This window comes from Myotis yumanensis, unplaced genomic scaffold, assembly GCF_028538775.1.
Source record: "Myotis yumanensis isolate MYYU_CA2020_CCGP unplaced genomic scaffold, mMyoYum1.0.hap1 SCAF_16, whole genome shotgun sequence".
In the NCBI taxonomy this organism is placed as follows: Eukaryota; Metazoa; Chordata; class Mammalia; order Chiroptera; family Vespertilionidae; genus Myotis; species Myotis yumanensis.
The window spans coordinates 53,235,480-53,261,759 of NW_027223767.1; the positions used below are offsets into that span (position 1 = coordinate 53,235,480).

Below are 26,280 nucleotides of genomic sequence, written 5' to 3' on the forward strand. Positions count from 1 at the left end.
TGTTCAGTTCCCCCGGGGCGTGTGGAGGGAGGGTGTCTGTCCGCCTTGCCGGAGTGCAGGTCACCCAGAAAAGCAGTGAGGCCCGTGGTCAGGAGCCAGGGCCAGCGTGGCGTCCTCTGAGGCCCTGGCCACCCCGCGGGCGGCTGGGCTGGGGAAGGAGACCATCGGACCCAGGAGTGTGGCCCGGGACGAGGCGCCTCCCACCAGGGAGCGTGTGGGTCATCGAGTCCGTAACAGGGCAAGGACCACAGCGACCGCCTTCCCAATGAGGGGGGGAGGCTGGGAAGGCCAGCCCAGAGCCCAGACCCTCAAGGAGGAGATCGATACACTCGATTACGCAAGTCACTTAAGACCCAACGCAGAGCCAGACACCGGGAGGCAGACAGGACGGACCCCTCGCGCCCGGCAGGGGCGCTGCGGTCGAAGGCGGGTCAGGGTCTGACGCGGGGCCAGCGCTCCCACTGTGGGGTCTGCCCGACAGTCCGACATGGCGACAGGTCTGAGGGGAGGTGCTGGTCTCAGCATCAGTTTAGGAATCGGAGGCCCCGCGACGTTTGGTGGATTATGACGTGGACACCAGGCGGGGAGGGCTGCGTTCTGAGTTACAAAGGTGTCGCCCGAAGGACCGATCATGGGATAGACCGAAGGATGTCCGTAAATGGCGGGCGGATGGACTGCCGTCTGCGACCTCCAGGGGGACACGAGCCAATCAGGAGCCAGGCTGCGCTGAGCGTGTGTGTGTGTGTGTGTGTGTGTGTGTGTGTGTGTGTGTGTGTGTTTCCTGGACACACTGACCACTCAGAGGAGTGTCTCATCAATGTCCTCTGCTCCGCGGCTCCCGGGAGGCCGGGGTAGTGGGGGCAGCTTTGCGGGACGGGCTGGAGCTCGGCTGGACGACCGTGGGCACCAGAGGCCCGGACGGGACTGGCTGGGACTGGGTGCCCAGCGGCACCAGGAGAGGAGCCGGGTGCCAGGCCTGGAGCCCCCCCACCCACCCCCTGTCCCTGTCCCCACCCTCAGTCCTCCCCGAGCAAAAATGGGAGCTGGGTGGTGCTGGGCCTGTGAGCCGGACAGTGGAGGGCCTGGCACCTGGCGGGGAGAATGAATAAAAGGATGAATGCGTGAACGGAGCCCCCCACCCGGGACCCACCCACTGCCTTGCCTTCCCTGAGGGGATGGGGGAGGGGGGTGGGGGGGGTGGGGTGGGGACGAGCCCAGCCAGGGGCAGGAATTCACAGCCCAGCCAGAGGTGTGGCTCCCAGGCGGTGCCAGCAGGCAGGCGCCAGGACCGCAGTCTGGGGGCCGTGATGGGTTTACCAGGTGCAGGCACATTCCTGTCCCAAAGGCAGTCGTTCTCTGGGTCTGGCAGCTGATCACTGCCAGGCCGGGGTGGGGGTGCAGTGGACACGGCCATGGCCCAGGGGGCTTTTTAGCCCAACCCCCACCTTCCGGGGCCCAGCGGGAGGGCAGGGAGCCCCAGTTGCTGCTTGGAGCAGACACCCAAGCCCAGAGGCTGGGCCCCTGCACCCTCAGCCATTCATCCACAGAGACACACGCTCTAAGTTCCCTTCCCTCCTCCTCTCGGGGACTCACTCCTGGGGAGTTGCACCTACAACTGGTGGACATCGTTGTTTACCTGGCTGGGAGCTCTGCTCCCGGGACTGACCTCACCTCACGGGGCTCAAGGGGGGGAGGGTCAGCTGGCACAGGTGACGGCCGAGCCAGGGCAGTGACAGCGACACTGGGCGGAGATGGGCCCTGCCCAGGCGGCCCGAGCTGGTTGCAGACCTGGCCTCCTCACGCCTGTCACCAGTTCTGACCGCTCACCTGCAGGGCCAGCCTCGGTGCAGGGCGCTGGGTCCTCTCGCCCCTGGACGCTCAGGAGCCCGGCCGGCCGGCAGAAGGTGGGAGCCCGTCCCGTGTGGGGGGACAGGTGGCCAGAGTCTAGCCAGGGGCCCCTGCACCCACAAACCATCCCCTGGGATCCAGGGACCCGGGGCCATGCACAGGGCAGCGATTTCCACTGGAATTCCAGACGGGTGACGCTGCACAGGACGCCAGTGGCGGCCCCCAGCCAGGAGCGCTGGGAGCTGCCTTTCCAGGCTGCCAAGTGCCCGGCCGCGTGGGGGCGGGGCCGGTTCTCCTGGGGGCGGGCAGGCCCAGCTGGCCCAGGGGTGACCCAAAGGCCACCTTTCCCACCGAGGGTGAGAGCGGAGGCCGAGGCCGGTGGGTGGGGTGGTGAGCGCTCAGCTCAGGGCCCGTCCAGCCCCTCCCCCTCGCCGCACTCCCCACACGCGCATCCCCTGGTCCCCAAGGTGCCCCCTCGGAGGGCTCGCCCGTTACTGTCACTAAGTTCCCGCATTCCTGCTCCAGAGCTGAGGCCGGGTCTGGGGCTCGAGGGCCGCCCAGGCCGCAGGGCAAGGTCAGCTGGGAGCACCCCAGCTCAGTGGGCAGGCGGCCCCGTGTCCCGCGGCGCAGGCACCCGAGTGTGATTGAAAGTCCAGAGCCTGTGCCTCACCCCAAAACTATGTCAGCGTGGAACACGGAGGCGCCGGGCGTGGCCCGTGCCAGCAGGCTCCCCGGGCCGCCAGGACCAGGCCTGGGCCCGAGGGGGGGAGGGGCACCTCGGTTTCTGCCCTGGGCCTCCCAACACTCCATCCTCATCTCACGGCCGTGTCCTCACCCCACAAGTCCTGACAGCCCCCCGCAGCCCCCCAGGTAAGGGCAGGTCTCTGCTGTGGGCGGGGGGGGGGGGGGGGGCGGGCAGTGTTAAGGTGGGGACCGGGCGGGGGGCAGCAGGTGCGAACAGGGGGCTCATCTTTTTCTGGTGACGAAGCCACAGTCCCAGAGCCCACCCGGCTGTGCAAGGCCCCTCCCGGTGGGAAATGGGGGCCACACCGAGGGGCTCGGGGCTGGCTGTGGGCCCTACACCTTCTGTTCTGGAAACTCAAGATCAAGGTGAGAAGCTCCAGGTTGGTCTGGAAGCCCTGAGCTGGAGTTGGACCAGAGAGGTGACCTGTGCCCTGCACCTGCCCCAGGGCCTGGGGGCTGAGGGTCAGTTTCTCAGCTCGGCCTCCGGCTGCTCTTTCTGCTGTCCCGGGCTGTGCATTTGGTTCTGGGAGTGTACCTGCTGCCCCGAGGCCTGCCCGGTGTGGACGCCCACCCGGGGCCATGGGGCTGGGTTCTGGAAGAGGTGTCCTCATGGGACGGCCCGGCTGGTGTCTCAGGTCCTGGGCTCCAGGCCCTGCTCACTGGGACCTTCCCGAGGGAGCTGTGGCCCCACAGGGCATCGTCCCGGGCGACGGGACCCCGACCTGGGCACAGGGAGCCGTCCTGAGGGAGGGGCCGTGCCCCCAGCACCGAGGGGACACAGGGCGGGGAGAAGGCTGGCTCCCTACTCGCAGGTGAAACAACCGAGACGTTAGCCAGTCACACGCAGCTGATTGTAAGGCACCTGTTCCATGGGAGGGAAGAGAGGGGAGGGGCCCGTGCAGCCCGGGGGCCGCGCTACGTGAAGGCCGGGTCAGCGATGCTGTGGTCGGGGTTGCAGGTGAAGGCGATGGTGACGGCGTAGCGGGTGCCCCAGTGCACCCTCTCCACGCGGTGCAGGTTCTCGGACCCCGAGGTGAAGAAGGACACGCGGCCTGGGGAGGAGGAGAGAGATGTGACCCCGGCCACGTGTGGCCTCTGCAACCTGCATCCTACCAAACCGGCACCAGGACCCAGGCGGCGGGGGGAGGCCCACAGCAACCAGGACTGCCTGCCCCCGGACTGCCTGCCCACGGGACAGCCCACGTGGGAGCAGGGCGAGAGGGAGGGAACCCGCAGCATCTGGGGGAGTGGCGGGCAGGCCCTCGGGGCAGGGCGAGGGCACCCAGGCCCGTTGTCCAGGCACCAGGAGATGTGGCGGGTGTGTGTGTGCGCCCTGGGGCCACGCTGGGGGGGTCTGTGATGACACTGTGGCTTACAGTGGGGCCTTCATGATACAGAAGTTCTACTCAAGCATTTATTGGGCTTAAAACGCCCCCCGGGAACCCCAGGGGGCACCGCACGCCCCCCCAGGACCTGGCTCTCCTTCCCCACAGGTCCCAGAGGGAGGGGATGAGCCGTGTGCTCAATGCAAGGTCGATGGCAGCGCCGTGTCCCACGGTGGAGGCAGCAGGGCCCTGAGCTCATTGTTAGCTGCTGGGTCCCGCTGGGGAGGGTCGGGGCGGAGCACAGGGCAGGTGCAGGGTGCAGGGGGGCCGGGCGCAGGGGGCCGGGCAGGCGTGGGAGCCACGCTGCCTCACCCTCTGACAGATGGGTCCCCCGGGGGTCTCAGCCCAGCGGGCACAGATCCAGGCAAAGCTGGGCGCACAGCAGGCGCTCCATAAACGCAGCACCCGCCCCAAAACCCCCCACCCAGGGCCGCCTGCAGGTCCCACCTGCTCTGGGCTCCACCGTCTTGTTGGCCCCCTCCTCCATGAACACGAACCGGCCCCCGCCGAAGTCGTCCAGGTAGTCGGAGAGGTACAGCAGCGAGGTGTAGTCGAAGGAGCCATAGGTCACCTGCGGGCGAGGGGGAGCGGCACCGCTGAGCTGAGCCGGCACCGGCAGGAGGCTCTCCCGCCGCCTCGCCTCAGGGGCGCTTTCCTGCACCCACGTCTGGCCTGGCCCGTGCTCCCCGGGAGTAGCAGGTGCGGGACCCACGGCCAACGCGTCGACGCACAGGGCGAGGGTGGCAACCAGAGCTCCTGCGTTTTCTCCGGGGGGAGGAGCAAAGATTTTTAAAAACCAGGGTCGCCCGGCTGGCGTGGCTCAGTGGTTGAGCGTCGACCTATGAGCCAGGAGGTGACGGTTCCATGCGAGGTCAGGGCACATGCCCTGGTTGCGGGCTCCATCCCCAGTGAGGGGCGTGCAGGAGGCAGCCGATCCGTGATTCTCTCATCATTGATGTTTCTCTCTCCCTCTCCCTTCCTCTCTGAAACCAATAAAAATATATATATAAAAAAATACACATAAAAACAACAACAACAAGGTAACATGCATCCCATAGAGAACACGCTTGGACGCCCGGGCAGAGCCGAGCTGGGGTGGCCGTGGACAAGCGCCTGGTGCGTGCCCCCGCCAGCCGCCCGGAGGCCCACCTTGTCCACGTGCGCGTGCCAGTACTCGTCATGGGCCGTCCGGGCTTCCGTGCTGTTGATGCGGGAGAAGAAGGTGGGCTTCGTCAGGTACAGCGAGGACGCGCTGATGCCGAAGGCCTGGGCGATTGCGAGCTGGACCTTCTGCCGCACGTCCCTGTGGGAGGACACGGTCAGCGGGGCCGGTGGCCTTGGAGGGGAGGATCCCCCACGGTCCCGCTGTGCCCACCCGGGGCTGGACTGGAGGAAGGCGGAAAATGGACATGCACACAGCGCCCTACACCTGTGTCACAGGGCATCGTGTGCGAGACCCGGACCCTGAGGACCAGCCCCTTGGAGGTGACACGGTCCCAGCCGGCTGGGCGGTGCCATGGGACAGACCGGCAGCGGCAGGAGGTGAGCGCCCGTCCCAAGCCCACAGGTTCCCGAGCAGCGTGGAGGCCGGACTGAGGGTGAGCCGTGCACGGCCAGGGGCTGGGCGACCGGAGACACAGGCCCCTCCCTGGCATGTCCAGGGGGCTGGGCTCCAGGCCGCACACCTGCAGCCCCGTGCCAGGTCCTAAAATGACCTCCCCAGTGAGACGGCTTGAGCACGACAGTGTGTCCACCATCCCAACCTTTCCACACCACGGGCCGGCCCCCAGCTAAGGACACTCCCGCCCGGCAAGGGCCCTGACTGTGCACAGGCGTCTCAGCAGGAACACCGATCTAGCCTGGCAGTGCGGCTCAGTGGGTGACGTCGGCCCAGGAACCAGGAGGTCTCGGTTCGATCCCCGCTCAGGACACATGCCCAGGTCACGGGCTCGGTCCCGTGTGGGGTGTGCAGGAGGCAGCCGGTCGATGTCTCACTCAGACCAGGGAGCTGCTCGTGGGGCCGTGACGAGGCTGTGGGCCTGCCTGGCTCTGTGACCCGCCTCGCACTGGCCGCTGCTTCCTGGCCGGGGCCTGGACGGGTCATTAGTGGTCGGGACCATCTAGCAGGACCCACAGAGGCGGTGCCGCCCTGTGCCACGTGCTCACCGACACGCCAGCTACTCAGCTCGAGGGCAGGAGGCGGCCCTGCCTGGCTCCGCCCTCCCCCTCGCAGCCCGGCCCCTCCACCGCGCGGCCCTGGGCCCTCCTCACCGGTACAGCTGGAAGTCCTCCTCCGAGAAGATGTTCTCTACTTTATCCCCGAAGTACCTGAGGGAGAAAGGAGTGTTAACACGTGCCACACGGTCAGATTCCGTCTTTCCTCAGGTGGCCCACGGGCCCCCGAGAGCTGCCGGGCCTGCAGGTCGGATCTGTTTGTACAGCGACACCTGAGGATAAAGGGCAGGAAGGGGCCAGGATGGCCGAGCCCATGGAGGGTGCCGGCAACGGGGCGCGGGCGTCTGGTCTTCTCCTGGCCCCGAGAGCCGTCAGAATCCCTCAGACCCCACAGAGGCTCACACGGCTCACGGGGAGCCGGCCGGCCTCACCTCTCCTGCTCGCCCGCGGCCCCGGGCCTGAGCCCTGAGCAGGTCCCAGCTCCCCGAGAAGCCCCGATGCTAGACGGGCCCTGAAGCTTGAAGAACAAGGAAGCTGCTTCTGAGAAGGGCCACGCCTTCCGGTCCTTGCCGGCCCGCGTTCCTGCGGCAAATGTCACGGTTTACCCAGGACTCGGAGCCGCCGATGCCAGCCTCGCTGGTGTCCCTGCCAAGGAGTGCTCAGACCCCGAGTTCAGGTCGCGCCGAGGGGGCCGCCGCCCTGCAGACTCTCACCTGTACAGGTTCACAAAGTGCTTCCCCACAGACAGGGCGCCCGAGTGCAAGTCCAAGATGGACGCCTGCAAGAGACGGCAGAGCAGAGCGTGAGGGGGGAGGGCGGGAAGAGATTAACCAAAGATCTTATAAGCATGGATTCATGCACCGGTGGGGTCCCTCGGGCTGGCCTGCGGGGATGGGGCCAAAACCGGCAGTCCGACATCCCCTGAGGGGTCCCGGATTGTGAGAGGGCGCAGGCCAGGCCAAGGGACTCCACCGGTGCACGAATCTGTGCACTGGGCCTCTAGTATTATCATATTTAAAATCGTTTTTCTTTAAATATTAAAAAAAAAAAAAGGTCAGGCAGGTGATCACAGGCACATTCAGACATTCCAGCAAAGTCTGTGGGTGAGTTGGGAGGAGTTTCTACTCCTAGACTGGGTCCGGGGCAGGTGGTGCCAGAACTCAGGGTCAGCAAACCACACAGAAGGAATCTTCCCACGCTCCACACGCCCAGAGGGTCCATGTTCAGGAAACCGCACGAGAACTCAAACCATCGAGATCTCAAGCTAACGAGCACTCAGACGAATGAGATCGCAAGGAAACAAGGTTTCAAACTAACGGACTGTGGGCTCGATCCCCGTAGGGGGCGTGCAGGAGGTAGCCGAGCAATGTTTCTCTCTCATCGATGTTTCTGTCTCTCTCTCCCTTTCCTCCCTCTCTCTGACATAAATAAAGACATTTATTAAACAAAGGAGCCAAGAGAAAACTGAAGCAGGAACCGCATACAACTCACCCCTCCGTCGGATCCTCCCAGGGAGAGCCCCTTCTCCGCGATGCTGCGGGAGAGATCACTTCAGGTCAAACTCGTTAGTAACCTCACCTACGATATAGCCGGGCAAGTGCCACCCCCACGATCAATGCAACACGAACAGGCTGTAAGCACGTGGTGGGACCACGGGCTCAACTTCCAAAGCTGAGTGAGTGAATGGCGATGTTTTATCATCTGTTGACAACAGAGAACACGGCTCGGGAACAAGTGGGCTCCATGCCATCTGCTGTGCTGAGTGGCTGCACTGCCCCCAGGGGGACCCTGTCCTGTCTCCACGGGCTGGGGGGCAGCCTCTGGGACCCCCAGGTCAGGGAGTCGAGGCCACGTGGTGGCCCTGCTGACCTGACAGCACCACCGACCACGAGGAGGCGAGAGCCTCCAGTGCCTTGAGCAGGTGCTTGTAGCGCCCAGCAAGCTGCCCGGAAGGTCAACCCTAAGCCAGTGCCCTCGCCAAAGAGCCCACAGCGTCGTCTGGAACGGGACGGGAGCACCTCCCAGCGGACTCGCTCGGCGGCGTCCGGCTTGCGGATGCCAACAATGCTGACCGCAGCCCAAGGGCGAGACTTCGCCCACTCACCACTCCTTCCAAAGACATTCTGTGTGTGAACAGCTCATCGGAAAGCCCAAGCTGGAAGATCCTGTTTTTAACATTTCGACCAGGAAAACCCACCTGCTTCTGAGTGAGATTCCTGCCCATACGAGTCACTGCTAGTGGCCGAAGGGCTGATCCCCACCCAGTTCTGGAGGACACGGAGCCAGTTCCTAGTGACCACCTGCTGGGCGAACGCCCAGCCTCTACGCAGGCAGCACCCCGACCCGACCACCCGAACGGGTCAGAACCGCTCCGGGGGGAACCTGCTTCACAGCGGGCAGCAGCCTTTCCTGGAAACCAGACACGCCTACCCTTGTCTTGGGAGCACACAGGAACTTGTAAATGAATTCTCTAAGTCATCCTGTTGGTAGTAATTCTCAGCTCCCCTCCTGCTCCGCGCCCCCAGCCCCAGATTCCTGCTGGCTCGGGACAGAAGCTCGGGGTGCGTCCGTCCTACCTGCGGATCCGCCGGGCCTCGTCCCTGGTGATGACGGCGTCGGTGATGCCCCGGCCACACTTGGTAGGGGAGCAGCCTGGAGAGAAAGGAGCCGGGGTGAGAGGTCGGCCGGTGACAAAGCCTGTGGGAGGCCCTCCCTGGGGACAATGGGGTTTGTGGGATGCGACCCCCAGCGTGAGGAGGCCCTCCTGCTTCTCTCCCCTACGAGAGGAGAGGGCTGGCGAAGGGCTGCCCAGAGGCTATAAAATACACGCCCGCTGTTTTTCTTATTGTGGTAAAATACACGTCACAAAACTTGCCGCTTTCGCCATTTTTACGCGGGTAGTTCAATGGCATGAAGCGCACTCGCATGGCTGTGCGGCCATCACCCCACCCAGCCCCAGAACTTGGTCATCTTCCCAAACCTGATACCCCCTCCCCATTAAACACGAATTCCCACCCCCCCCCATTCCAACGGTGTGTGATGTTGATGAATTATTAAATGGGCGGGAAGCAAACTTCTCTTCAGTTCCAGCCACTGAAAAAGGTCTCCTGACCCTGGGCCTGCGAGGGAAAGGCCACCTAAGACAGCGCCACCCACAGGGCCCGCGCCTTCCCCGCGCTCAGCGGCACGAGCACCCCCCGCCCCCCAGCATTGCATTCCTTCCCGTTACACCCCCTTATGTGCAGCCCAACAGCGCCCCCTGGTGGAAGGACTTGGCAACTTCTTGGTTCAAGTTCAAAGCCTTGCTCTGACTTAGAGAGAAACTGAATTCTGCCTGTAAAACCCGGGCGCTCAGGCTGCGGCTTTTCAAACGGAGGCAGCATCCACGGAGCAGGGGGCCGTGCGGGAATGTGCAGCTGCCGGAGGCCCCAGGGCGCGGGTCTCACGGCCTCGGCCCCGCTCCCCGAGGTCGGCGCTCTCTCCAGGGTGCTGAACCCGCCGGCTCTCGGCCTCGGGGCACCTGCGGACACAACCCTCGGCCCTTAACCAGACCCTGACCTCGCCCTCCTCCGGCCTCTCAGAGCCGAGGGCGCCAGGATGGGACAGGCGCCCACGTGCGAGAAGGGCCTCTGACAGTGACGTTCCGATTGCACGTTTTCTGCAGCCAGTGCCTTTGCTGGTTTCCACGTCCGCAGTCCTCTCTCCAATCCTGTGCACCCTCCAGGCAAGCCTCCTCCATCGGGCAGCACCCACAGTGCGGGGGCCTCCGTGAAGCCCTGGCCTCGGCTCCCAGGTCCTCCAAGGCGGCCAACGGGCCTGCCCTGCGCAGGGCCTGAAACACCGGCACTCCCCAGCCCTGGTGAGGTAACAAACCCGGGAAGGGCAAAGGTCACCTGCCACCCCCACCCTTTCCACCTGATCCCCACCGACGCACTGTAGCAAAAGACACGCATGTTAAACACACCGCGTTTCCTGCTAACGCGCCGCCCTTCCTGGGGCACCAGGGCACCGCCTACCTTCAAATCGCCGGTGACTGTTATAATCCTCGGAGCAGGGCACCTCAATGAACCTGCCGGGCAGGATCTCGCCGCGGCGAGCCAGGACCTCGGTGACCCCGTCATCGCCGCCCTGGCTGCCCCAGAGCAGGAACGCGGCGAGCGCGGCAGCAGCCCCCAGGACGGCGGCTCTCAGCCACTTCCTCCGCACCTCCCGCGGCGCCCGGGCGCTCTTCACGCTGAGGACAGAACGCACACCGTGGTCCCCACCGGCACCGGCACCGGCACCGGCACCGGCGTGGGCTGGAAGGCAGACCATGGCGACCAGAGGCACGTCCACCGCGGCTCGCAGCCCTGACCTGCCCCTACACTAACCGCGGTCAGAGCTACTGTCAGTCAACAGAGGCACCTGCCAGCGGGTGGAGTGCGGTGGGAACGTGGGGAGTCCGGCGTGGAGCCATGGCCACATACGGGGTTGGGGGTCAGTTAAGGTTTCGGGCGGGGAGCCCTCCTTCCACCCCGTGATCCCCGGCCCAAGCCACCCCGGCTTTGGGCTGCCAGGCTGACTGAGGGTGCCTGTGGGGGCGGGATTCTGCTGGCCCCACCCACCCACACGACAGCCCCGCCCACTTTCGGACGACACTCCCAGGGCAGCCCCGCCTCCCGCTGACGACCCCGCCCACACCCGGCTGACCACGCCCACCGCCGAACAGACCACGCCCACAAGGCAGCCCCCACCGGCCACGCCCACGGCCCGGCCCGCTGCCGCCCAGCTCTCGCCCTCCCTCCGGGCTGCCAGTACCTGCTCGGGCGCCTGCGTTCGGCCGTCCCGCTGCCTTCGGGCGCCTTGGGCGCGCCCCTCCGCTGAGGCGCCATCGGGCCAGCCCGCCACGGAGCCGGGCCGAACGCGGGAGCCGCCGGAGCCGGGACGAGCGGCGCGAAAGGGAGCGCGAGGCAGGCGCGGCCGGGGGACGCGGGGCGACACGCTCGGCCGTCCACTCCGGGGCTGGCGGCCAGACCCGAGCAATCGCCAGCCGAGCGCTGCCAGCGGACCCCGGCGCGCACCCGGCAGGCGCCCCGCCCCGCCCGCCTGAACCCGCGGAGCTCCGAGCCTCCGGGTGCCGCGCGCCTCCCCTCCCGGCGCCTCCTCCCCGGGTCCGCGCCCTCCTCCAGCGCCCGCGCCCTCCTCCAGCGCCCGCGCCCGCGCCCTCTGGGGTCTGCCACCCCGAGCGCTGGCACGTGGTGCTCAGCAGGGGACCCGCAGGCCCTCTGGGTCAGCCGTGAGTCGGAACCAGCCCTGTCAAGACACCTAGGATTCTGGATAAGCGAGTTAGCAATGAGGCTCATTCCTGAGAACTGAGTCTGAAGGTGAGTCACTTACTGATGGGGATTGGGGGGCGGGGGGGCGGGTAGGAAGGAAGCCGTCCAGGGCCTGTTGGACTGAAAAGGGTTCTGCCCCGCAGTCCTGGCACTGGGGACGGGGGTGCCATCGAAGGCCACTCCGGGCCGTGGGCCCCGACCCGGGAGCCGCGGAACCAGCGACAGAACTGCTGGACCAGCAGGGACAGTGGCCCGAGTCCCTGAAATGATCTCATTTCTGTAGCTTCTCGCAGGAGGGAAGCAAAGGAATTGGCGCTCACGAGCTGGAGCTGACTTCTCGCTTCTGTTCCTTTGCGTTTTAGCAGGAAGCCGGCCGGAAGGTTTCAGGTTGATTCCCGGCCAGGGGCTCAATGCCCAGTGGGGGGCGTGCAGGAGGCAGCCCATGGGGAGAGCATTAATGTTTCTCTCCCTCTCCCTCTCTCTCTAAAAACCAATAGTAAAAAAATAATTCTCACGTGCAACAGTCCCCGCTCTTTTTACCCCATTGTTACAGGAGTAGCAGGATTTCTGTCTGAATGGGAGACGCACACGTGACCAATGCAGATCTCTCAGCTCGAAATGCCTCTTTTAAATCTATTCGCTGAAAAGTCGGTTTGGTTTGTAAGATTTTAAAACAGTTCAGCTTTAAAAAGCATTGCCGTTTTTTCAGAATGTTTTTTCATAAATTTCATCTACCTCCTTGGCTGGGTAGTTGCCTTAAGAATTTCATCACTGAGATTGTCTTGAATATAATTTCTTTGTTGTTGTTAATCCCCACCTGAGGATATTTTCCCATTGACTTTTAGAGAGAGTGGAAGGAGGGGGAGAGACACAGAGAAACATCGATGTGAGAGACACATCAATTAGTAGCTTCCTGCAGGCGCCTGACCAGGGCCAGGGGTTGAGCCTGCGACCAAGATGCGTGCCCTTAATTGGAATCAAACCCGAGACACTAACCTCTGAGCAAACGGCTGGGGCTGTAATTCCTTTTTAAAAGACATCAAGTGGATTGGTTTCTGAATTCATCTATTTTGTCTCCCCTCTGCACTACAGACTCCTCAAGGCCAGGTTTATGAGCCTGTGCGGAGGAGTAGTTGGAGTTACTGAACTGTATCTGTGACCAATATAGCAAGGGTTTATTTTCCCATTAATCCTCTGTGCTCTTATAGTAGAAAAAAAAAAAAAGATTTCCCTATTTCCAGCTGCTTCCTTGTCATCCAAACACTCCCTTCACATCAGCATAAGCCAGCCAGCCCTGAGACACGTGTGGCTCAGCCATTTTCCAAACAATTAAAATTTTTGCCCTTAAAAAAATTCAGGCATAGTCGACATGCAGTATTATGTGAGTTTCAGGTGAACGAGGTAGTTATTCAACATGCCAATCCATGGCCTGTCTTAAATCCTGGGCAGTTTTCTCTGACCTAGCGGAAATGTTTGCAGCTTCTTCATGCAAGCGGCTGACGTCAGCTCTAGACATGTAAATATTTGTGATGTTATCCAAAGGAAAATAAAATTGAGGATAAACTTTCTACTAAGACGTATTGTGGGGCCTGACATAGTGTTTGGAGACACCTGCCTGTTTTCGATGATGAAGGGCCTTTGAGACGGAGAACCCCTGGCAGGCACGCCTGTTACCCCAGACCAGAGCCTCCGATGAGGGAGCCAGTGCTGGTCCACTTCAGGGGCAGACCACACTGAGACACACGCCTTGATGTGTGAGCCGTGTCGGGGGAGTGAGTATCCCCCTCGCTAATAGCTGAGCTGGACAGGAAGCAGGGGGCTCGCTCCTAACTCTGACTTTCTCTACCAGGAAGAAGGGCCCGAACGAGAGGTCTTTGTCGTGTGACTTCCCCCAAAACGGCGAGATGTCGGGCTCCTCACCGTTCGAGATGCGGTTTGTGCACCTGGACCTTAAAGGAGCCCCGCCGAAGGTCTCGTACCTCTCGGAGGTGGGAGCCCCCTTTACCTCGAGGGGAGCCCCCGGGTTGGTCTCTAAAGGTGCGGGCAGTGTCCTGTAGAAATGTGTGCTCAGAGCTCAGCTGCGGGGGTCTGGCTGGGCCACAGAGCAGCCAGGAGAGTCAAAGGGAAAACAGGATGAAGAGACCCCCAACCTCTTCACCGTGGGCTGAATGTGTCCCCCAAAATGATACGTTCAACTCCTGGCCCCTCTCACCTGTGACCGGGACCTGGTATGAAAATAGGGTCTCTGCAGACATTGTCGACAGGACGTGAGGGTGTCGGTGGTTTTGTAATTTACAGTTAATTACCGATCACGGTTTTATGACGCATTACGGCTGACTTCTACTCCCAGCTGACGCCCTCCTTCCCTGCAGCCTGTCTCAGAAAGTCTCAGGCTCTAGGGCAGTGGTTCTCAACCTTCTGGCCCTTTAAATACAGTTCCTCATGTTGTGACCCAACCATAAAATTATTTTCGTTGCTACTTCATAACTGTAATGTTGCTACTGTTATGAATCGTCATGTAAATATCTGATATGCAGGATGGTCTTAGGCGACCCCTGTGAAAGGGTCGTGTGACCGCCAAAGGGGTCGCGACCCACAGGTTGAGAACCGCTGCTCTAGGGAAAGAACGCTTTGCCAGCAATGTCCACAGGAGTGGACAAGTCAGACGAGCCCTGGACGGCCTCGCCTGGGCACAGGCTGCTGTTCCCGTATCTGCAGGGGGCCGCTTGTCACCCTGCGTGGCGCCTGACGGGAAGGAGGTCCCAGCTCTGTGTCGCACACACAACCTAGTCCTAGCAATCCTGAGGGCAGGAGTTCGTATCCTTTGAAATAAAGGTGGCGTAATGGGGAGGAGGAGGGAGGGAGGCTGTGAGGGAGCCAGGACCAGCCACGCCTGTGCTCCCTTTTATTTTTTTAATATATTTTTATTGCCGAAACCGGTTTGGCTCAGTGGATAGAGCTTCGGCCTGCGGACTGAAAGGTCCCAGGTTTGATTCCGGTCAAGGGCATGTACCTGGGTTGCGGGCACATCCCCAGTAGGAGATGTGCAGGAGGCAGCTGATCGATGTTTCTCTCTCATCGATGTTTCTGACTCTCTATCTCTCTCCCTTCCTCTCTGTAAAAAATCAATAAAATATATTTAAAAATATATATATATATATATATATATTTTTATTGATGTCAGAGAGGAAGGGAGAGGGAGAGAGAGAAACACCAATGATCAGAGAAAATCACGGATCGGCTGCCTCCTGCACGCCCCACCCTGGGGATGGAGCCCACAACCCCGGCACGTGCCCTGACCGGGAACTGAACTGTGACCTCTTGGTTCATAGGTCGGCGCTCAACCACTGAGCCACGCCGGCTGGGCCCCACTTCCTCTACGGTTCCTTCCAGCCGCACACCACCAACCCCAGCCCTGCCGCCCCCCCCCCCCCCCCCCCCCCCCCGGCTCCTGTGAGCTGCGCTCTGACTGTGGCCGTCTGTCCCTGCTGGCCCGGCCCCCCCCCCCCCCCCCCCCCGGCTTAGCTGCCATGAGCTGCTGTTCAGGGGCAGCAGCTGTGGAGCGAGTGGTCCCCTCACCCAGTGTCCCTTGAACATGTCACTACGTTAGAGAGTTTGGCGGACATGACACAGAGCGCACGTTCCAGGCGAGAGTCCCAGGAGGAGAGGGGTCCGGCAGAGACCTGTGTGCCGAGCGAGCGACGCCGCGTGCTGCCGTGTCACTTCCTCACGCCCCTCTCCCCAGATCTTCCCGCTGTTCCGTGCCCTGGGCGCCAACGGCCTCCTCATCGAGTACGAAGACACGTTTCCCTACGAGGGTCCCCTGAGGCTGCTGAGGGCCCCGCATGCGTACAGGTACCTGCCCGCGAGGGTCGCCACCTGCAGAGAAAACGGGGTGGAGGGGTGGGGGGTGGCGACCTGGGGGTGCGGGCAGGGCAGGCGAGAATTTCACGACAGTGAGATAATCCCTCCGGTCTGTCTTTTTAAATGCACGTCTTCAGCTATAGACATAAACCGAGTTCACAGAATAGTAGAGAAAGTAAGCGAAGCCGTGATCCCCACGGGCGTGATCTCGGTGCCGCAGGTGTGAAGTGCGGGAGGAGCTCTGACAGGTGCCAGGCTGGGGGAGGAGGCTGCTCCCGAGGCCACAGGGGTCCCCATGGGAAGGTGGAGGTTAAAGGGGAGAGGCTCAGAGTTCATGACAGACATGGTGCTCTGGGTGCCTCTCGCTGGCTTCGAGATCACGGTGTCCATGTGAATCAGTAACAAACAGCCCAGCCTGACCCGTGTGGCTCAGTGGTTGAGCGTCAACCTATGAACCAGGAGGTCGCGGTTCAATTCCCGGTCAGGGCACATGCCCGGCTATCAGTGATTCTCATCATTGATGTTCCTATCTCTCTCCCTCTCCTTTCTCTCTGAAATCAATAAAAAATACATTTTTTAAAAAGACTAGATGGGGAGCATTTCAGGCTGTGCCCGACTGGTCTCTGTTAACATAGGTGACATGTCAATGACTGGGCCTGGCTGTGTCCCAACAAAACCATTAGTGGACACGGAAATATTTCTCTGAATCCTTTAGTAACGTAGAAGCCATTTTTAGGTCACGGCTGCCCTAACGCCCGCGGGGAATTTGCCCTCCGCCCGCCTGCCGACCTGCGCTGCCATGGCTCCGAGTGTGGCAGTTTCTGGTACAGGGACTCCAGCGTCCGGGGGTTTGGGTGAGAGTAGCTGGTAAACAGCAAATGTCACCCGAGGCCGTGACGGCCCAAGTCCTAGAGCAGGAGCGTCCCTGAAACTCCAGAATGTTGTGGAGCGTTTCGGTGTTAGCCGCGTAGATTCCTGGGAGAGTCCCGGGGGGGGGGGGGGGGGGGGTGAGCGGAGCTGGGACCCTGTCTCGCAGCCCCGGTGAGGTCGCGGAGGTCCTGCGTCTGGCCGCTGCGCACGAGCTCGAGGTGGTCCCCTTGGTGCAGACGTTCGGGCACATGGAGGTGAGTGGGCGGACGGGCGTCGCCTGCGCCCAGGTGTGGGGGTCGGGGGGCGCTGCAGGGACAGGCTCTCAGAAGCCCCTGCGGACAGGCGTGCCCGGCTGAGGGTCAGACCTGCTGGGCAGGGACCTCCGGCCGCTGTCGGAAGTTTGAACCCAGACGCGGCCTGTCCGGTCCAGGCGTGAGCTTCTCTCCCCGTGTGACCAGCGCCCCCCACGTCCTCTCCCGCAGTTTGTGCTGAAGCATGAGGCTCTCGCCCACCTCCGAGAAGTGGCGCTTTTCCCCAACACCCTGAACCCGCACGAGGCGGAGTCGCTGGCGCTGGTGGGAGCCATGGTCGACCAGGTGCTGGAGCTCCACCCGGGAGCCCGGTGGCTCCACATCGGCTGCGACGAGGTGGGTGCTGCGTCAGGTCTCCGCCCCCAGGTCCACAGGCTCCCGTGTCGTCACGTCAAGGCCACCCCCACCTCGGGGGAAAAACAGCCCACGCGCCCACGATAGAGAGAGCAGGCGTGGTGGACATCTGCTCCTTCCCCTCGAGCTGCCGTGGAAGGGAACCTGAGGGGGAGTTCAGGTCTCGGCGAAGAGGCAGGTCGCCCTCCACTGCCGCCGCCTCCCGTGCCCGTGCCCCGGCCCTGGGTGCTCCAACGGCAGCCTGGTCGCTCCCGGGCGGGTTGGAGGCTGACGGGCCTGTCTTCCCTCCTCCAGGTCTATTACCTCGGGGAGGGCGAGGCCTCGAGGCAGTGGCTGCAGCAGGAGCAGAACACCACGGCCACGCTGTGCCTGTCCCACGTGAGGGCCGTGGCCAGCCACGTGCGGGCCCGGCACCCGGCCACGACGCCGCTGGTGTGGGACGACATGCTGCGGGACATCCCCGAGGACCAGCTGTCAGGTCAGTGGCGCGTCCACGGGAGGACGCGCCGGCTGCTGCTGAGCCCATCTGCTCAGGGGACTGAGTTCAAACGCAGCAGAGCTTTGCCATCCACAGTCCTGTCGGCCACGGTTTAAATGTCCTCACATGGAAACGCCCTCCCCCTGGAAGGCCCCTTAGAGCCTGGCAGGAGGATGGGAGCGCTGGGTCCGACCTGGGGCGGCCATGAGGCCTGCGGCCCTGGCCATCGGGAGTGGGCGGCTGGGCCACAGGGAGCCCTGCTTCCCGCCCTCTGGCCCTCTGCCCGCTCAGCCTCCCCGGCCTGCCCTGCTCGGCCTCCCCAGCCTGCCCTGCACGGACGCTGGTGAGGTCCTGGCCTGAGGCTTTGGGCGGAGATGGGAGGTTGGTGTGGTCACTCAGAGCTCTGGCCGGAGCCGGGACGGTGCCCGGGACCCACGTGGAGGCCCACCTTCCGCAAGGCTCAGCCAGCACCCACTCGTGGCCCCCTGGGTTTGAACTCGGTTTTGTTACAATTAAATCCAATTAGCGAACATTCCTGTTGCGCCTGGGCCTGGTGCCCCCAGGGGAGTGCTGGGCCGCGGGCTGGGTCGGGGATCCTGGGCCGGGCCGTCCCAGGGCTGGCTGGCTCCTGGCGTGGCATTTCCACCGTGAGCAGCACAGTGTGGAGCATGTAGAAAAGATGGCATGTGTCCCCTTTTCATGCAAGCAGCAGGGGCCGGGGCATTCCGCCGGCCGGGCACTCACGGCCTCTCGCCTGCAGCGTCCGGGGTGCCGCAGCTGGTGGAGCCAGTGCTCTGGGACTACGGGGCTGACCTGGACGTGCAGGGCAAGGGTCAGTACCGAGTCGCTGGGGGAGGCCCTGGGGGGACACGGGGCCTTTCCTGGCTCATCAGAGCCTGAGCTGCCTCTGCTTCACCGCAGACTCCCCGGGGGGCCGGGTCCCGGGGAGTGGCCTATGTGTCCTGTGGCCGGTCCTCACGGGATGGCCTGTCCTGTGGGGGCGGGAGGTGGGCTCCCTGAGAGGGCGCCGTCCAGGCCGGGCGTGGGCTCCTGTGGTTTCCATCCGCACGGCGGGTGTCGGGCCACGTGTTCCGGGCTTGGTGGCCGCAGCCTCCTCGGCCCTGGCCCGGGCACACCTCTCGCTGTCTCGTCAGCCCTCCTCATGGAGAAGTACCGGCAGTGCGGCTTCCCCCGCCTGTGGGCCGCCAGCGCCTTCAAGGGGGCCACGGGGCCGAGCCAGGCCCTGCCCCCCGTCGAGCACCACCTCCAGAACAACCTGCAGTGGCTGCAGGTGGCAGCCCAAGGGCGGAAAGACACACTGCAGGGCATCATCCTGACCGGCTGGCAGAGGTGAGCCGCCCGGAGCCCGTCCTGGAGGGCGAGGCAGCTCCCGTGGCCAGGACACACCGCCCTCGCCATCCAGGCTGGGCCTCTGACCGGGAGGGAAGGGCAGATGCTCTGGGGGTGGCGGGGGAGCAGCCAGGGCCCCTCATACCCTGTAGCCGCCCCCAAACTCTGCCCAGGGCATGCTGCCCTCCTGGCCCCGCCCTGTGGCCCGCGTGCCCGTCCACCGTCTGCAGCCTCTGGGAGGCCACACGCAGCGGCTCCTGCACAGTGGGGACCAGGACAGAAACCGGCTCTTCACGATTTCGTACCAGTTGCAGATCTGAGCTATGAATGGACCCTGGTCCTGGCCAAGTCTCACCTAGGATTGGGGCTGGGGGAGAGACCAGGTGGCCCTGGCACCAAGGGCAGGGAGAGTGGACCTGCGGCAGCCGGAGGCAGGGCCTCTGAGGGGAGCCATGCCCTCCGCCCCCGCTCACAAAGCCGAACTCTGAGGATTTCAGGGTGGCGACCACAGAGCATTGAGCCCACAGGGCGGCAGATGGGCCTGCACACCCGGGAGCCAAGGGTGCTTCCGGAGGCAGCAGCCAGCTCTGCAGACGCTTCTCGGTGCAGGGACTGGTGCCAGCGTCCGCTGCCCAGAGCTGGAGCTGAGCGCCCTCTCCTGTGGGCTCAGGTACGACCACTTCTCTGTGCTGTGTGAGCTGCTGCCCGTGGGCATCCCGTCCCTGGCCGTTTGTCTGCAGTCGCTCCTGCACGGTAAGGTGCCCTGCTCTCCCTGGAGGCCGGGGCTAGGCCGCGGCCTTCCTCAGCCGTTCGGGACAACGCTCCTGTCCCCACTCCGCCACCGCAGCCAGGTTCCCAAGCCTAAACCCAAGACAGGCTAGGAAGTCGGGGACGTGCCCCCGGACACAATGAACCCTGAAAAGAAACCCATGCCGCCTGGGGTAGGACAGTGCTTCTGCCTTGGCTGCAGGGACATCCGGGTGCCTGGGCTGGTGGGCGCCACGGGAGCGCCGTGATGTGCCCAGAGCGGTGACGGACCTGCCACCCCTGCTGGGTTTCAGGAGGCTTCACCGAGGACGCGAGGGCACGAGTGCAGAACCTGCTCGGGATCTCGAGCCTGGAAATCGCCGGCGTCCTGAGGTGATCCCCCAGCCTCAGCACTGCCCCTCCCCTCACGCCCGGCCCCATCTCAGTGCCTGGGTTCTCTGTGCAGCGAGGGGACCGGCTCCTTCCCTGGCAGTGACATCCTGGCCCTCGTCATCCAAGTCAGCCTGCACCTGCGCAGCTCTGTGGACGAGATGCTGCAGAGGGACAGGTGAGCGGGGCCCGGGTGAGAGGGGGCACAGGGAGTGTGGGCACGGGGAGAGGGGGTGCAGGGGAGTGTGGGCACAGGGGAGTGCCCCCCCCCCCCACCCCGACACACACACCCAGGGCGAGGGCCTGCCCATCCTGCACCAAAACTTTCTGGGGGGAAAACAACTTGTTAAAATGCCTGGGAGACGGGAATGACCTCAGAGGTGTTACTGAAAACCCCCGAGGCTTCCTGGCCCCCGTGCTGGTGCCCACCTGTATGGTGCTTCCCCCAGGTATGTGACAGGCTGGTTCAGCCCCTACCACCGCAGGCGGAAGCTCATCCACCCGGTCATGATCCAGCACATCCAGCCCCAGGCGCTCAGGTAGCCCCCGCCCCCGCCGTGCCCACCCCCGGAGCTGGCGTCCTCTGCCACACGGGGCTGCTCTGTGGCCATTGGCTGTCCCGAGCCTGGACTCCCAGGTGCCCCTGAACGTTAGTGAAGCCAGCGTGTTCCCAGCCTGAGGGAGGGTGACCAGAATGACCGGGCAGGGTCCAGGCTCACTGTGGAGCCAGACCCCGGGGCCCATCCTGGCCCCCCAGCTGGCATGAGCTCGCGTCCTCCCTGGCACCAAGGAGACAGGGTCCTGCCAGCCAGTCCTCTGGGCACTGGGCTCCGTGCAGACTGTCCCTACTGAGTGTCAGTGCTGTGTACCCTTGATGGGTGTAGGTCTTAAGGAAATCCCAGGTTCAGATGTTAAAATGTGTCCTCAGTCATTGATTCCCAACAAGGCGACAGCGCGTTGCACGGATGAGTAAACAGGCACAGAGCTGCTCTGATGCACGGGATCCTCACGGCTGCTGGGGCCTCAGTCTCCTGGGCAGGTGGAGCGCCCTCGTGCAGGAGCTGGCGGCCGCCCTGCACCGCGTCTTCCCCGAGGACACCGTGGAGGAGTGGCTGCAGGAGAACGTGCACCCCAGCTTGGGGCAGCTGCAGGCGCTGCTGCAGGACCTCGAGGCCGCCAGCCCCCCACCCCCACCAGCTGGCCCCGGCCCCGGCCCCGGTGCAGGCCAGTGCCCCTGAGGACACGGGCCTCTCACACCCCGTCCAGCTGTCTGGCCCAACACTCGCCTCCTGCTGAGCCCAGGACACCAGGCAGCAGGCCCCTCGGCGCAGGTGATCATGGGGAGAAGGCAGCTGAAACGGGAGGAGACGCCCGTAGGGCCCTGTTCACTGATCTGCACGAAGAACTTTAATTCTCGTGGAATAAAAAGGAGAGTAGAAGCTAGAGGTCAGGCTGGCAGGAATGTGACCGACCTCGCTCCCGCCTGGCTGCACTCGGGTGTTCGCAGGGCCCAGAGGGTCCACAACAATCCCGCCCGGGGTGTGTGTGGGGGGGATGGAGGGGGGGAGCAGGCCCCTCCCTCCCGGAGCCTCTCAGCCCCCAGGGGGAGCGGACCTGCACAGCTCGGTACAGCGGTTCAGAGCAGGTCCGAGCCACATGTGCCCAAGCCAAGGGCTGGTCGCAGCCCCTGCTGAGAAGGGAGACCCGGAGGAACCGCGGTCCATGTCACCCAGCAGCCGCAGCCCCATGGGCGATCCCGGCTCTGCCCGCTGCACCTGCCCGAGGCGCTCAGTGCCCATTCTATGGGTGCAGCCCGCTTCCTGCCCCACAAAGGGGCCCGGCTGACACGTCTTCTTGGTTCCAGAGAAGCTGCCTCTGGCTTCTCAGAGCGAGGTCCCGGCTTCAAACAGTGCACGAGGCTGGAGAACTCTTCTCGCCAAGCGGGCTTTGCCGGGGCTGAGGGGACGGGACGGGAGGGAGGAGATCTGCCCCAGGACAGCCCAGCACCATCCTGGTTGGTCCAAGACAAGCTGAAGCCTCGCAGTGACCTTGGAGCTGAATTCCCCCGGGACCGTGTGGCCAACCTCAGTCGGGTGCAGGAATACCAGCCTCAGGCCGTGCCCTGGGGAGCCTGGCCCCCCTCCCCTTTCAGAGGCTGGAGCACACCCGGCTGGTGGGCTGTGGGGTGGGTCAGCCCAGCCCAGACCAGGCCACGCCGCCCAGGCTGGGGCCGCCTGGCTCCCAGAGGCAGATCCGAGGCCACACCCTCCCCGGGCACCTTGGAGCCCAGCCGTGGTTCTACGCAGAGGCAGCAGCAAGTAGCAGGAGTGGCCCAGGGCCCCGCCCGGGGGCTGCCAGGGACACGGGTGGTGAGGAGGAAGGCTGGCCTGCTGAGGCACCATCAGAGACACGGCTGCGGGCTCCCGGGTCAGCCCTGCTCGGTGGGGCTGTCGGACTCGCCGTCGCTGCTCTGAGACAGCTCCTCGGGGCTCTCCGGGCGGTGCAGCTCCAGGAAGCTAGTGATGAGCCTGGCGATGGCTTCCACATCGCTGGGCCGGGCGGCACCGGAGGGAGGGCGGTTACCACGGGAGAGGTGCACCCAAACCATGCACCTCCCACGCCCGAGAACTCCCCACCAGGACCCAGCACCTTCCGTCCTGGTCCCCATCCTCACCTGGCCCCTGCCCTGCCCTGTCCCGCTGGAACCCCAAGGTCCCCATGCTCTGCCTGTCCTCATGGGGACCCCGACATCGCCTAACGGTGGTGGCACGCCTGCCCCAGCCTCCCCACGGTCCCCTTCCCCTGTGCCCCGCCACGCTGGGCGTCTTGTGATGGGTGAGGGGCCCAGGCCAGTCCCAGCCCCGTCCTCGCTCACCTGTGGTGGCCCATGATGGCGCTCTGGGTGAGGGGGTGTGAGAAGCCGGTGGAGAAGCGCAGCACCACCACGTAGCCCTTCCCGAAGTAGCGCACCTTCTCCTCCTCCACGTTCACGTCCCGGATGTCATTCAGCAGGACCACCACTGGGGGGCAGGGCAGGGCGGGTCAGGGGCAGCGTCCCCCCCCCCCCCCCCCCCCCCGTGCGGGCGCGGTCACTTCCGGGCCACTCTGCAGAGGACCATGCCACGCTTGCCATGAAGCAGAAAGCGTCGGTCACTGTGTCTGAGGCCGAACCCCAGGAAACAGCCAGACCCCGACTTTTGTTGTCACACAGGTCAGTGGCCACAGCGCAGGGTCCTGCAGCTGCCGGGTCACGGCCAGTCTGGTGAGAAGGAACATCTGGCCCATCGTGGCCTCGAAAGGCCTGCCTGTCCCCCCGTCTTTCTGCTTCATCTCCCCAATGGCTGAGAGAGCCTTCCTGGTCCCGAGTGGCCGGGCAATGAGCTGGGGCTGCCTGGTAATAGCCAGGCCGTGTCGAGGGGCCCCCACACCCCCCCGAGGCGGGATACAACCCTGACTACCGAGCAGCCAGCTTGGACCCAGGCCTCAGGCCCAGTCCCAGCCGTCACTCAGCCCTGGCTGCCCCGTCCAGCCCGGGGTAGCCGTGTCCCGTTCAGTCCCAGCGCCTCACCCTGGTCGTGTCCTGCTCGGAGGAGGGTCAGCAGCTTCTTGTACAAGCTGAACGTCTTCAGCACAACCTTGCCGGTGCTCTTGTCGAAGATGGCTTCCTGGAAACGGCCACAGCGTCACCGGCTGCTGACCGCTGGGCAGGAGCCGCCCACACGAACCCCGGAGGGCCTGGCTCGCCGACTGTCCCACCCTTGCCCTTCCCATCCCAGTCAGAACCCAACGCCAGCGCCCAAGCTGCTCTGCCAAAGCCGAACACCTGCAGCCTGACCGAGACCCTGACAGGTGTGAGCACAGGGGCCTGGGGCCTCGAGGCAGGTGTTCAAGGACAAGGACAGTGGCCAAGGTCACCCAACGAGGGAACTTGAGAGCAGCACAGGGCCAGGCAGCTCAAAGGGTCATGAAGAGGGACAAGGGAGAGGGGGTGGCCACCGAGAAAGCGGACTGGCCCCGTTTCATTCTGCGCTACGGTGACCTCGGGAGGAAAGAATTTGGGTAAAAACAGCCACGAAGAGCTTCTAGGAGAAAAAGGCTTCCGAGGATGCCTTGGCCCAGGAGCAATGCCGGACAGCACCAGGGCCGAGCCCAGGCTCCCAGGAGCCCCTGCGCTGGTCTCAGCAGGGAGCCGAGCTGCAGCCTTACCTCCCAGTCCTCCAGGTTCTGCACGGCCACGAACAGGCAGCCGGTGACGTAGAAGATCTTCCAGCCCAGACTATCTGGGGACAAACAGGACACAGCCCGTGAGAGCAGCAGCAGAGAGCGCAGGCTGTGGGCCCACAGGGGTCCCTCCCCCCAGGGCGGCCGCTCTCCCAGATGCTCAGGGCCACGCTGCCCCAGCTCTGCCCCCACCCCCCGCCCCCCCGGGCGTCTACTCGAGACAGGCAGCCAGGTGTCTGCCAATCACAGCATGGCTTGCGGAGGGGAGAGGAGGGGGCCTGAGAGTATGGCTCAACCGGCACCAGAGCCTAAGCAGATACAAGAGAGCATCCTCTCGAGGAATCTTTGTTGTCCCAGGAAAATGCCCAAGATACAGTGAGAAGTGCCGGGCATGAGGGAGAATCCACCAGCACACAGAGGTGTGGCTGCGCCCGGCAGCCCCTAGGAGGCAGAGGGGCGGGCAGCGTTCCCCGAGGCCGAGTCCAGGCCTTGGTGGGTCACGATGATGGGCTTTCCTTCTCTCTGTTTTCCAAAGAGCCAGGAAGTTGTGGAAGCAGACGCTGCTTCTCACCTGCACTGTAGTAGGCAGCAGCCAGGCCGATGGACAGGATTCCTGCAGAGAGAAAGCAAGGACCTTATGTGGGACCACCGCCAGCCCAGGGCCCGCCCCCTCCCCAGGACCAGCCATGGCTGCGGGGCGGGGAGCAGGGAGAGACCAGCAGGCTCAGAAGCGGGGAGTTCCTTCACAAACATGGCACGTGCCATTCACAGTATGCAGGTGACACATGCGTCTCCGAGGACCCAGAGCCGACTGGGAGTCGGAGGGAGGAGCCAGCGTGGGGGTTACCCCGACAGTATAAGGTATGGAATGAAGACAGGACTACATGAAGGGTCACAACACGACAGCTGAGGAGAAACGGAGGAGGCCACGTGCAGGGTCATGGGAAAGAAGGACTGGTAGTAAAACAAGGAAGGAAAACTTCAGTGTCACTTTCCCCCATTTTTAAAGTGACGTTTCTTATTTGGGGTGAAATATGGAAACCCTTACCGACCAGCAGGGACCAGGACCGGATGCCCGGCGCCCTCTTCAGATGGAGGCGGGAACCGGAGAGCGTCTCCACCTGCATGTACATCCCGGGGCCGCGCGGACGCCACGCTCAGCGGGAGGCCGGCTGCGGAGGGCGGACACGCACAGCTGGGGCCACTGGCCAGGCGAGGGCCCTCCAGCTGGCCCCCCAGATCACCGGGGCCCGGGGGGCCGCTGCCTCTGGGAGGGAGGCCCTGCTCTGCTCGGCGACACGGACTGCGCCGGGGCCGCGCGCCCGCTCGGACTCACACCGTCCACGGGCACTGCCCCCCGCCGCCCATCGCACCTGCAAACCTGTCTCAGGCACCTGCGCCCCAGTGGCCGTCAGGCTCCGGGACCCGCCAGAACCTAGCGGACCGCCCTCGTTTCCCCGGGCCGGTCCCGCCAAAACCCGGAACTGCGGGTCTCATCTCGGCAGAGTCTGCCCAGCGCGGCCCCGGGAGCCGGCCCTGCGGTCGCCCCGGCTGCGCGGTGCGTCCCCAGCGGCTGACCCGCACGCGCGGAGGAGCACCTGGCAGACCGATGTCCGCAGGACGCGGGCGCGGGGGCCGGTTCTGGGGCGCCGCCCAGAGGGTCCCTGCAACGTCAACCCAAACCCCGGACAGCGGCGGGCGCAGCGCCGCGCTCCCTCCGGGACCGGCCCGCGCAGCGAGGGCACCGCCTGGGCCCCTGCAGCCCCGCGTCGCCTCCCGCGCCCGCACCCCCGATGGCGGAGCCCGCACGCTCCCCGCGCCTCCCCGACGGCGGCCCCCGCCCGGCGCCTACCGAGAGCGCGGACCAGAGGCGCGGGACGGAGCCTGGAGCCAAGGGGCGGGCGCCCACTTCCGGGTCTGGGGGCGGGGCGGGCCCGACTTCCGGGGCGGGGCCTCGGGCCTCGGGAACCTGGAGGTGGGCGCTGAGCAGATGGCAGAGACGAGCGGTGGCGCATCCTCCAACGGCCGGACCCTGGCGCAATGAGCGGAGGAAACGGCCGGCGCCGGCTTCCGCACTTACCCCCGGGACAGGGGCGGAGGGACGGCCCCAACCGCCCCGGCACCGTGCGGGGCCCTCAGGTGCCCTCAGAGCACCGCACGGTCCCGCACAGGGGCTCCCGTTCCTTCCAGAGATGCTGCACTACGTGTGCGGGCGGATGTATTTACAC

General features: G+C 64.5%; 3 protein-coding genes across 8 annotated transcripts; 1 reads left to right on the plus strand and 2 right to left on the minus strand.

Moving 5' to 3' along the window:
• Nucleotides 1–3,440: 3,440 nt before the first annotated feature.
• On the minus strand, nucleotides 3,441–11,152 carry OGFOD3 (2-oxoglutarate and iron dependent oxygenase domain containing 3). The gene is made up of 9 exons (XM_070394929.1): nucleotides 10,950–11,152; nucleotides 10,169–10,386; nucleotides 8,729–8,804; nucleotides 7,644–7,686; nucleotides 6,866–6,930; nucleotides 6,249–6,305; nucleotides 5,127–5,280; nucleotides 4,425–4,548; nucleotides 3,441–3,644 (listed from the first exon to the last, which is right to left on the minus strand). The coding sequence occupies exons 1-9, from the start codon at nucleotides 11,021–11,023 to the stop codon at nucleotides 3,508–3,510; spliced, it is 948 nt and encodes a 315-aa protein (XP_070251030.1). The 5' UTR covers nucleotides 11,024–11,152; the 3' UTR covers nucleotides 3,441–3,507.
• On the plus strand, nucleotides 10,939–21,281 carry HEXD (hexosaminidase D). 6 transcript variants are annotated; one of them, XM_070394923.1, is made up of 13 exons: nucleotides 10,939–11,515; nucleotides 13,317–13,455; nucleotides 15,213–15,322; nucleotides 16,368–16,455; nucleotides 16,684–16,848; nucleotides 17,161–17,344; nucleotides 18,054–18,176; nucleotides 18,499–18,694; nucleotides 19,365–19,447; nucleotides 19,756–19,834; nucleotides 19,908–20,009; nucleotides 20,281–20,370; nucleotides 20,778–21,281. In XM_070394923.1, exons 2-13 carry the CDS (start codon nucleotides 13,372–13,374, stop codon nucleotides 21,067–21,069), a joined length of 1,596 nt encoding a protein of 531 aa, XP_070251024.1. In that variant the 5' UTR covers nucleotides 10,939–11,515; nucleotides 13,317–13,371; the 3' UTR covers nucleotides 21,070–21,281. The 6 variants fall into 6 exon arrangements, 5 of the variants coding, with proteins under 5 accessions (XP_070251024.1, XP_070251027.1, XP_070251026.1 ...); XM_070394926.1 differs by having other exon boundaries at nucleotides 20,859–21,281; XM_070394925.1 differs by having other exon boundaries at nucleotides 18,105–18,176.
• Nucleotides 21,216–25,968, minus strand: CYBC1 (cytochrome b-245 chaperone 1). Its single transcript, XM_070394930.1, has 7 exons — nucleotides 25,905–25,968; nucleotides 25,101–25,224; nucleotides 24,624–24,665; nucleotides 24,038–24,111; nucleotides 23,400–23,496; nucleotides 22,707–22,851; nucleotides 21,216–22,380 (listed from the first exon to the last, which is right to left on the minus strand). The coding sequence occupies exons 2-7, from the start codon at nucleotides 25,183–25,185 to the stop codon at nucleotides 22,260–22,262; spliced, it is 564 nt and encodes a 187-aa protein (XP_070251031.1). The 5' UTR covers nucleotides 25,186–25,224; nucleotides 25,905–25,968; the 3' UTR covers nucleotides 21,216–22,259.
• Nucleotides 25,969–26,280: the final 312 nt, after the last annotated feature.